The sequence below is a fragment of the Protopterus annectens genome, chromosome 10.part0 (genome assembly GCF_019279795.1).
Source record: "Protopterus annectens isolate FY-2018-M chromosome 10.part0, PAN1.0, whole genome shotgun sequence".
Lineage (NCBI taxonomy): Eukaryota > Metazoa > Chordata > Ceratodontiformes > Protopteridae > Protopterus > Protopterus annectens.
Genome location: NC_056744.1, coordinates 1,464,685,729 through 1,464,698,044, shown reverse-complemented (window position 1 = coordinate 1,464,698,044; position 12,316 = coordinate 1,464,685,729). Strand labels below are relative to the sequence as shown.

The following is a 12,316-nucleotide window of genomic DNA, read 5'->3' as shown; positions in this document are numbered from 1 at the left end:
GTTGGACATCCACTGCCAGCATCGGCGTGTGTTCTGGCATTGTTCTCTGTAATGCCCCCCTGTGGCAGCCCTTGTGGTGTCTCAGCTGTGTACATGATGTCCCACTGCTGTGCACACGGTGTCCACAGTCGTTGGCATGCTCAGCAGGATAGCACTACATAACCACCTTTCACCACTCTCTGCATTATGGGCAAGTGTCATTACTTACAAACACCATTCCCATACAGTACAGCTTCGTCATACACATCATGCGTTACACACCCGTACATATCATGTGTTCTACATACCTTGTCGGTGTTTCATTCCGTGTTTTGTTCCGTGTATCGGTTTTCCTTTTTATTTCTCTTTTGGTTGTACACTACTGGTTCGGTATGAGCATATGGTTTGAATATCCTGGGAGTCATCCTTATATCCGTCGTTACCTGCAACATGTGGGCTCATCCCACCAATTGCTGTTCCTCCGTGAGTAATTGTGTGCATATCACCTGTGCATCTACTCCATTCGGACATTACGTGTCGTAACTGGGGTATGGTTGGATTCCTCACCTGGGCGTTGGATATTTGCCCTACCTTCGTGGAGATGGTCTGTATTGTGTTATGTTATGTGCTACTGCAGCCGCTATGTGTGGCGACAGGTACATTTCACAGTGGTGTTAGCCGTGGATTGTGTGTGTTGGGTATAGTATTTTGTTCGACATGTGTGTGTCCCTGTCCTGACGACGTCTGTTGATGGCGTTTTGCATTCGGATGTGTAACATGGCTGTTGTATTCCTTTAAACAACGCATGCAAGTATGCATCCGCCTTTGATTGTGTTTCCCACGTGAGATGTTGCGGTTATGCAGATGTCATTGACTGCCTGTATGTTTGTGCTGCTATTACGGTTTGTATCCCTTTAATATGTATGATGGGGGATATTGGAGGTTGTAGGTGATGGATACGGGTTGTGGGCCTTGCATCTCTACATACACGGTATGGTTGTCTGTGTGCTCCATCCCTGCCTGGAGAGTTGACAGATAATTGTCTGTTGGTATGGGGGTGTTGGTTGTGTTGTTGTCATGTGGTGTTGGTATCGCCTGCGTGTGTGCTTCATGCATGTATTCCTCCGTCACATCTGTGGTATATCAGCGGTTGTTTGTATGTGACGACTATCCCTTGTCATTCTGTCCCAGATATTTGCAGTCATTGTGGTCCTGTTCTTGGGATGGCCTGTTTGCCAGTGGTTGCCACCTATTCAGGTGGGGATTGCTTGTTTGACACTTGTAGAACACGCAGCGGTGTTTACGGGCCGAGACGTGGCCACGGTCAGTACTGGGGTAGCACATACGTATTTCCGCGGGACATACCTATTGCTGTGTGACTTTGCCGACATATCATTTTGCAATTAGCCTATCGGTGTCGTACATACGGGCATGAGTAGTACATACGTCCTTTCCATTTCCTGTGAGGTATATTCCTGTGCTACGATCTGGGACATTGTCACTTTGTATCGTTCTACGTCGCCACATGCCTAGTCGGGGTGAGGCTCTCACTACTACTTTAGGATTACTGGTGTACATATGACTGTGGCTAGTGTACCATATGCCTACACATATTATTCCACTCTGCCTCTTACATGGCACCAACATACACATATTACGGAGACACACACATTACACTCGCACAGCAACACACACGGCACCCTCACCGCACACATACACATACTACGGCACTCATGGGGACGGTTGCACACAGTACCTGCGTGGGCCGTGACACCGGCGGCGGTGTCTGACTCCCCCCTCATATCATCATACTATTACCCGCGCGTGTACTGTTACAGTACTGTGGTCTGGCGATCATTCCGACTCACAGATATGCATTTCAGTATGTTGCCCGTTCCATGGTTGGCGGTATCCTCTTCTGTTAAACCTCCCGGATGCTCAGGTTGTTGTTTCACTATGTATACTATGTACAGATTTCGGGTGTTACATCTCAGTCACCTTACATCCCTCTGATTCCCTGTCTTAACTGTAGTACTTATGTGTATATGTGTACATATATTTCTATATATGTAATTATATCTATCTACATATGTGTATATGCACATGTATATATGTTTATATGTATACACCTTGCGGCGAACGTGGCAGCATACAGCAATGCCGTCTGCTGTAGGACCCGCGTACTGTTCAGGTGTTGGTGTTCCATGCTCCACTAGCTGTTGGGTGTACAGTGTTTGGGGGCTGCCTATGTTGGAGTCACACATGGGGCACCCATACGGTACACTTTATGGGTGGTCATGTTTGTGTGCCATCCATTTCACTGTGTCTGCAGGTGAGGAGGTGTCAGTCCATGGGGCCTACGCTGCCAGAGTATGTGCTATACGTTCCCTCTTTGCCAGGGCATAGGCATATTGGGTACGCCTCCGTATGCCTACTGGGGCTGGCACAGTGTGTTCATGGTCCTGAACCCTCTGTGCCTGGACTGGCCTTGGCAGTTGTGGTGGGCTTTGTGGCCCTTCACCATTATGTCCCTGCAGCAGCTGCTTCCGCAGGATCATATTATGTAGCATGGCACATACTATGAATATGTGGGCACATGTGCCTGGAGAGTACTGCAGGGCTCCACCGGATGTATCCAGGCACCGGAACCGTGATTTGAGCATCCCAAACACACGCTCTATGATTACTCTGGTTTGTGCGTGTGCCTCATTATGGCATTCTTGCATGTGTGTGTGTGCATTTCTGATGGGAGTCATCATCCACGGCTCCAGTGCATAGCCAGCATCCCCTACAAGGTGGCCTTGTGGGATGCCCCCCTGGCGAATACCTGGTACAGCTGTGAGGCATGCCAGATATGGGAGTTGTGGTAGCTTCCAGGGCTGCCAGCACACACATCCATGATAATGCCCTGCGCATTGCACACGACCTGGCAATTGATGGAGGGGAATCCCTTGTGGTTTATGTAGTGTCTACCCTGCTCCCCAGGTGGTGACTTGATTTGTATGTGCGTACAGTCTATCGCACCCAGTACCTCTGAGTATTGTGCCACACGGTGGAAGTGGCGCATATTGCTAGCCAACTCCTCCTGAGATCTGGGGATGTATATATGCTCATTGGCATGTGGTAACATGGCATCCAGAAACTGGTGTAGTACCCTGGATGCTGATGCCTGTAAGATACCCATTATATCCCCAGTTGGCCTTTGAAAGGTACCTGTGGCCAGTATTCGCAAGCTTACACATACCTTTGTGTCCACTGGGATGGGCTCCCCTCTGTTGTTTCTTGTTCTCAGGCATGGCCGGCACAGCTCCACTATTTGCTGTAACGTGTCCCTATCCACCCTGTAATGCTCTACTATCTCCAGGTCTTGTAGCCCCTGGTAGGTTACCCTTGGTCTGAACACTCTCCTTCTCCTCTGAGGCCTACGGTAGTTGTCAGCACCCTCCTCCACAACACCGTCTGTCTCTAGCACATGCTGATGGATCATGGCCACGGCAGCACCCAACATGTACATTTTAAAAGTTCCCCATGTGTTTACACCTATGGTGCGGTGTTTGGGAATACGCGGCTGTGTGTTGTGTGCATTCACACTTTATACTATTGTGCTGTACACCCGGTGATGTCATAGGGTGTGTCTGTATGGCCGTATCTGGGGATTATCTTCCGTGTTTTACTGTTGGCACTGAAACGCTGTTGCCTTTGGTGTTGCATTACTCTTGCCTGCAATGGATTACCTTTCGACCTTCACTTACTATTTCTGCACGTTGCACCTACTATTTCCTGGCATGCATCCTGCTGAGCCCTGTCATGTTTAGTCTCTGGGACATGGCATATCGTGCGTTTTGTGTGCCGCCGCCATTGTGCTGCCTGTCTGCTTGGCTCTGCTGTGTCAGGTCTTCACTCTTTGCAATCTGCTACCTCCCCTACTTTCTTTGCATTCATATGCCTCCCCTATCCCGTTTTGCAGGTTTCTGCATGCAGAGTTGTCAGCTGCCGCACATTGGCCTTCGTGGGTTGATTAGTGTCGATTGCTCATTATTACTCCAATCACACTTCTTCCGCATTTCCTCATATTCTCAACATCACCTTCCTGTTTCCGATGTTATTTGCGGGGCAAGCGTCACATGACTGGGTTAAAGGAACGTAGTCATCCTCGTGCACATGCACCTCTGCGCGCATTGTGTGCTCTCAGCTCAGCTATTTCCCCTCACGCCGGTCCTGCAGCTGTGATGTGCAATGTACAGCCCAGGTTTGCTGAGCTCCAATGTGCTTCCTCCTACAGTGGCACACCCCTCTGCAGGTGACATGTATTCCCTCTGAGCCACTCCTCGGTGTATTACCGCTGCGCCGTTTGGTACAGCCTTACCGCGGGGTTTTGCGATTCAGTATTATCTGCCTCATTTGCATGGCATTGACTACTAATTCATAGTTACCATGCCGAACACTGCCGCGAGTCCTTGGCAACCCTTGCACCGTGGTTGTGGCTTTCCATGCATACCATGGTGTATTATGGCTGTGAAGCTGATGTGTATTACGCTGCTGTTTTATGACATTGTCATATTATTTCCTTGTTTTGCACCTTCCGCAAACATGTCCTGGGGTTCTGCTGTGAGTTTCTGTGGACATACCATTTATGTTATTATTTACATGTTGTGCATGTTTTCTTTTGACATTCTCTGTGTATTTCGCCATTGGCATATGGTAACAGTGTGATACCTGAGGCTGACAGCCTTCCGTTACTCCTATGTTGTGTTTGGGCAAATGTAAACCGTTTTTTTTGGTTTACATTGCCGTGGCCTTATGCTACGCCTGCGCCACTTCATGGATCGCTATATGCCTTCATTTGCATGGTGCAACACCGCACATGGGGTGTTTAGCATACCTACGCCGGGGGCGGCGCAGATCCGGCGCATGCCGGTAGTGCACGTGGAATTGGATCGTACCTGAATCGCTCGGCGGCCATATTTGGCGTTGTAACGCCTACGCTATGCGTGCGCCTGGCGCAAGGTTCATGAATCCCGGGGAATGTCTATACATTGTCCTTCTTTTGAACAACTATTATCTTTTTGTTTTTACACTCATATGGAGTAAATTTTAGTCCACTACTAGAGCAAGATGCAGAGGATAGGAAGAAATTGAAAGAGATGTTCTGCTGTGGCGACCCCTAACGGGAAAAGCCGAAAGATGATGATGATGATGACTATCAGTGCAACCCTTAATGTTCATAATTTTTTTTCTTTTGTTTTTCTCTTTATAACTATTTTCGTTTTTGCAGTGTTGTTTTTAATAGTTTTTGTCCTGTATGTTTATCTTTGCTTATGTTTGCTGGGGCTCTTTCCCCTTGGGTTTCCACTGAAAATGGGTTGCTTACTATCAATGCAATGTAAATAGTTAATAGCCTTTTCTTTTTATTTTGTATTGTGATTGTTATTTAATATTTGTATATTGTCACTTTTTTATTTATGTTTGCTGGGGCTTTTCCCCTCGGTCTCCAATGAAAATGGGTTTGTTTGCAAACTCACTTGGACTAACCTGGTTAACAAATGTGAAATAAATAAAATAAATAAATAAATTTGGACATAAAAAGTATGTCAAAAAACCTAACAAAAGGTTTGCATGAGGTCTTATCCAAACATTTAAAGCAAGAACAAAGTGGGATTATTAAGGGGATGCAAAGGACTGATAATTAATGGAATTTAGCTAGTTTCCTGAAAACCATCAAGTAGGATATCAGTTCACTGGGATAGTTTTATATGATATTAAAAAAACTTCTGATCTAGTATACTGGAACTTTCTGTTTGAAGTACTGCAGAGGAGGGATTTGAGGAAATGTTTTTTATCTCAGGAAATGGTTATACTTATGGGATCAGCAAATGAGGATCCTTCACTTGTGGAGTAAAACACACAATAATGTAGCACAGAATAGAGGAATTTCTTTTTTTATATTGTGGGAGATGTGGCACTCAAGATGCAGAACTGATTCATATGTTTTGAGAGTATAGAGGAGCCCAAGAGAGATAAAGGCAGGCAACGCATGGGTGAACTGAGATATTTGGTAAAACCTCAACTTGGTCCTGGGAAGTATTGGGACTCGAAGCAGAGACACTCCAATAGGTTGGAGCAAGGAGGAATTGACCACTCAAATGTTACTGGCACTACTACCAAAAATGGTCACAGCAAGGGGATGAAGAATGCTGCAGTTTATAAAAGTAGGGAATTTGCACAGGGAATATTTGAAATTGATTACAAAAGATAAAAATTATTACAAACTGATTGCAATACTACACACTAAACCTAAAAGCTGGATATCTGTGACACATTTTTATTGTAATTTGACCAAAACAAAGAGGATGTAATCTATATTGAATGAATAATGATTCAGGTTTGATAACTATGTATGTGGAGGAAACAAAACATCTAGGCCATATGTAAATACGTATAGTAATGTTCAAATATCTGTTAACATATCTCACAGATTCTGTATGCATATTGTAAAGTTGTTGAATTTGCATGTGCTGTTGTTGTTAATGTTCTCTTATTTTGAAGATCTAATAAAATGACATAAAATAATGTTCTGGATGAGTACCTTTGTAGGAAGTGGTGATGAGTGAGCAGAATGTAACTGGAGCTATAAAAATCACACAAATCCACTCACAATGAACAAAATGGCTGGTGTAAAATACGAAATCCGGAAAATGAGGCAGACGCCAGCTGTACCACAGCTATGGAATTTATTTGTTTTATTTGCTATTAATAAATTCCATAGCTGTGGTACAGCTGGTGTCTGCTTTGTAACTGGAGCTAACCTAAGGAAACTGTCATAGGTAGCAAGCATATGTGTGAGATGCCAGTGAATATATTTGTGAATTAGACTGCAGTATTATTTTTGTAGTATAACCCGCGGTGGTGGTGCTGCGATAGCGTTGTCGCCTCACAGTAAGACTCTGTCTGGTTCGATTCTCAGCTAGAGCGTCTTCTGCGTGAAGACATGCGTGAATGGGCGTACCTTCGTTGAAGGTTGTGCGTCAGGCCTGGCAAGCCAGTACGTAAAAATCAACTGCCAATCATTAGCGGACCGGAGTTCCGGTGTGGCACCCTAACCGGAAAAAGCCGAAAGACACAAACAATTATTTTTGTAGTATGTTATGCATTTCTGAAACCAGTACATTTTACATAGAAAAAAGTAAACTGACTTTGCATTAATTTATTCATATTTATAACATTTTGGTTGTTAATGGTGAATATTCAGCACAAACAGTGCTGGTTGTGGACCATGCTCTATAACGGCTGACTTGTGGCCATGTCATTTCTTCTCTTCTGAAAACTGCAGTAAGGAATATTTTATTTAGTTAGAAAGCTCTCCAGAATTTACATATTACATGATTAACTCTCACACAAGTGAAATTATAAACTACAACTACAACTACAACTTGCTGACTATGCTTGTAGCAGCTTTCTTTACTAACAGAACATACCCAGTTGAAATGACAGATATATAACACATACTGCTGTGACCAACTGTGTACACAGAAATTCAAAAAACAGGAATTTGCAATGATTTTTCAGGGGAGGCACCCCTCTGTGCCACTATGGTGAGAGGCTCTCCATAATTTTATTTAACTAAACACACTAGTTCCTAGTTTATGTCACCTCAGAGATAAAGGAAGTATTTAATTTTACAGCAAAATTAAGTAGTCTATTTACCTTTAAAGTGATGTCACCTTGGCATTAGTATACTTCATTTAAGGAGGTGGGGAAAGGAGCCTAACATGAAGGAATGCAGGGGGCAGCCCCCTGCAGAAACATACCATTAAGTTAACACCTGTTTTACAAGGAAGTGTCAGTCATGATGCTGCTCTGTCAAGCAGCTCAGAGTTTTATGTTCTGCACAAGTATAGAAAATGAAATGTTTCAACCTATTTTATTTGTTATTCAGGTAATCGCACTGCAGATTTCAAAACACCTGCTCTTGGTGTAAGTGATCAGTTACACTGCAAGCAAGTCTTTTGCAATCAGGCCCATAGCCTTAACCCTCTAAGCGAAAATGCCAGATAAGTACACATTTATGAGTTACACCATTATTTGCAGTTCATAACCTAGTGCACAAACTACAATGCACACATCACATTTTTTGTGCAAGTATTTTATTCATATTCAAAGAAATTCCAACAAAATGTATTGCCGTTCGAATTTTCTGGAAAATATATTTATTCAAAAAAGTCCACACAGCAAAGTGATGACATTCAATATTATCCACATGAAAACACAAATGGTTAAGCGCTTTCGACTGGATCTGCAGCCAGTCTTCTTCAGAACCTGAAGAAGACTGGCTGTGGATTCAGTCGAAAGCGCTTAACCATTTGTGTTTTCATATGGATATTATTGAATGTCATCATTTTGTTGTGTGGACTTTACTGAATAAATATATTTTCCAGAAAAGGTTCGACTTGTGCACTACAGTTTTTGTTGGAATTAGTCCGGACGAGCAGCGTACTTCCCACGCTTCACCTTGCAGCGTTTTTGGCTTCGTAGCAGTTTTGGGTTTTATTCCTATTTCCATATCCAAAGTAAAAATCAAAACATATTGATTCATAATACAGGTGTTGGGCAGCAGATATATAAATAAAATTGAAGGCATATACTGAATTTTTTTGGCTATACACCTCTGTACATTTCTATGGCTGTTGAAATAATTTCACAGCAGTCAACAAATCAAATATCAATCAACAATAAATATCATATCAGGATTTTATTAACAAGAAAAAGTGTTTGTCAAAATTTAAAATAAAACATTCAGTCATATAAATTCCTAGCACTTCAGGTTACCTAAATATATATTTTAGTGCATTGTGCAAATTTACTTAAATACTTCTTGAAGTAGAAAAGAAATCCCCAGAAGGTGTATAAATGGTACCACTGGGTGATGTATCTTCAAACAGGTATATGTACACACCCCTTCTGCTTTATATTGCACCGCTCAGCTTTGCCTCCAGAGTTATTAACACAGCAGAAAATATTAAAATCAAAAACCCCAGACTAGGAACACTTTTTAAAAGTAAGTAGTATTAACTTCTCAAAATAACTTCCAATTTTTGGAGGGAATGGAGAACATGTTTGATGGCAATTTAGGGATATTCCTCCAAAATCTGGAGAACTGGGAGAAGTGCAACATATATAAATAAGATATAGTTAAAAATGCCACTCATTCATTACTCTGTATTTAATATTCAACAGATGTGCTAGATGTTAAATAGTCCCTGAAGACTTTTATTAAGAGATCCAATAAATTCTGATTCAGATCACCTCACACATTTTGTATAATAATTGACTCAAACAGGAAGCATTACAATCCATATGTCTAGTTTACTGACACAGAAGTAAAACACATGTCTTTGCTACTGACTATTAAGCTACAATAAAAATCCTGTCTTTCTCAAGATTACTTAGAATTAACTGCATTGTGTATGTAAGGATTTATTGTTTTGACAGAAGATGTGAGAAACACAGTGATACAGAAACTGGTATTGTTGTCTCATATTTCTGCATTGTCTGATTTGGTTCTGGGCTGGGTTACCTCTTGTGTATAGTTCACATGTGCTGTTTACTTGTACCAAGTTTTTCGCTAGACTTTATGGAATCCTGTCATATCCTAAAGTGTTGCAGGGAGGCAAATTTACAAGCCACAAAAACTCATCCCAGATGAACATTTGTTTATGTAGTACATGTATCAATATGAATGCATCCCATAATAGACTAGCCACTATTTCAGGATTGATTCTTCACTTATGTTCATTGCTTTGATAAATAGGATCTAGCTCCTTTCACCAAAGAACTAGAAAACGTGGTTAGTAAAAGTGGATGATATTAGGAAAATTTTGGGTTGTAAACACCTCAATGTATTTTATCCAACAAATAATGATTAAAGTGATGCATACAGGAGCACATGTCTTTTTTCAACATAGCATATGATGTGATGGCATGCTGGAGAGGGTAAGAGAAAACTGTGAATAAGAGGTTATTACTTATGGATCTATATTAGAACATCGAAGTTTCAAAACTTCGAATGTTCTAATATTGACCCCTATTCAGCAAAAGCTGAAACCATTGAACATACAGAACAGCAAATTTTTTCCTAGGGAAAAATTTGCTGTTCCAAAACAAATACACACAACACAAGCACACCAAACAAACAGCAATCCACACACATACACCTAAAATCTTACACCTAAACCTACACTAAACTATACATACACCACTAACTATTCACTTACCTTAACCCAAATCCTAACCCTAAGGTCCATCACTATTACATACTCACCTCACCCGCACCCTAACCCTAACTCCCCTACCCCACCCTAACCCTCATGTCCACACAATCGCACACTTACCTGACCCACGCCCTAACCCTAACTCACCTAATCCACCCTAACCCTCACGTCCACACAATCGCATGCATACCTAACCCACACCCTAACCCTAACTCACCTAACCCGCCCTAACCCTCACGTCCACACAGTCGCACACATACCTAACCCGCACCCTAACCTTAACTAACCTAACCCGCGCTCAATCGCACACTTACCTGAACCCGACCTGTAACTTTCCACCACAGCACTGAAAATACCGAAGCAACAGAAATGGACAACCAAATTCTTTCCCTAGGAAAAAAATTTGGTTTTCTGTAGCTTCGATATTTTCAGCTTTCGCTGAATACGGGTCAATATTAGAACATTCAGAGTTTTGAAATTTCGATGTTCTAATATAGACCCTTACTTATAGCAACTAACACCCTTAAGAGATAGTGAAGGAAGAACTCAGTCTTCAATGTGACTGAAATCATGATGGATATCTAATATAAGCTTCTGTAAATGGTGCACTTTAAGCACCTCTATCCTTTGGTATTTAGTAGGCAGGTGGGACCTTATGCATACTGGAGCTGAGAACTATAACTAACATGTGGCCACCAGAGCTGATCTTTGTCACTTTCTGTGGGCTAGAAACAGAATGAATAACAAGTCCATCAGTATGGTACAAAACAAAAATGAAAAGCTTGGCTAAGATATTGTAACCAGAATTAAAGGAATCTCAACTGTTCAAAATTTCAGACTGTCCATATTTTTGCCTCATATTTAGGTCTGAAAGACATTTTAGTTTCAGACTTGTGGGTCCTTTACTTTGATTTTAAACTGTCACCATACCTCTCAACTGTCCAGATTTTTGCAGAATGTCCAGGTTTTTGCCTCATATTTTTGGTCTGTTCCTCTTAAAATTTTAGGTTTTCTGGCAAATCCCTGAGGACTGACATTACTAAATAATGACAAACACTTGAATTATAGACTTCACATGCTTCAGAAAATTAATGTTAATGCAAAACCAGACAGTCTAACAATTTTCAAGTTTATATAAAAACTGCCTCGGTGGTGCAGCGGTAGCGTTGTTGCCTCACAGCAAGAGGTTCTTCCATTCGATTCTTGGCTGGAGTGCAGGGAGTGCCTTCTTTGTGGAGTCTGCATGTCCTCCCCGTGGTTGGGTGGGCATTCGAAAGACATGCATGAATGGGCATGCCTTTGTGGAAGGTTGAACATCGAGCTGGCACCTCGACGTTCATAAAAATCTACTGCCAGTCATTAGCGGACCGGAGTTCAGCTGTGGCGACTCCTAACCAGGAAAAAACGAAAGATACAACAACATTGGAGATATTTAAAATCTGTCCCTGATTTTGGGCCATTGTCCTCTCATTATTTTTGGCTATAGAATTTGCACATAGCTTTGTACCCTGGAGGTAATAACAGCAAATAACAACCCTTGGTCATAATGGCAGGAGGAAAGCTAGAGTTACCAAAAGCCAACCAATCATAATTTATACTAATGGATGCAGGAAGAAAACAGTGTGAAAGAACAATTTTTTTTCAATTCTTATAATGCTGTAAACAACAGACTGAAAACAAAAAATTAGATAAGAGTATGTCTTACTTCTACAAAAGAGATGCACTCTTTAGTAAAATGTTGAGAAAAATAGTCTGGTTTCCACACTGCAGTGGAAGGAATCTCTCCAGCTCTTTCTGCTTCCTCCTTTACCTCTTGAATCAGTTGCTCTTCCTTGTCTAAGAAAAGTTGATGCAGATCACAGAATTCTGAGCTAATATGCTGCTCAAAGGTCTGAACACTTTCCTGTGAATAAATTTAAAATATGAATCAAGGAAAATTCACAGTTACAGAGATACAAAAATGTCTGCTTATCTGGCTGCATTTATCATTTTTTTTTAAGTTTTCATTATTATATTTACCTATCAGCATTGTCATTAATTAAATTCAGTAAAAGAGCATTTCATAATAC

At 41.8% G+C, this 12,316-nt stretch overlaps 1 protein-coding gene across 1 annotated transcript in view; it reads right to left on the bottom strand.

Annotated features, from left to right (window-relative positions):
- Positions 1-12,316, bottom strand: part of LOC122814305 (nuclear factor 7, brain-like) — a 530,904-nt gene that overhangs the window by 346,840 nt on the left and 171,748 nt on the right. Inside the window, exon 4 of the mRNA XM_044086892.1 lies at positions 11,953-12,150. Within this exon, the coding sequence (XP_043942827.1) occupies positions 11,953-12,150 (198 nt within the window). The remainder of the gene's footprint in view (positions 1-11,952; positions 12,151-12,316) is intronic.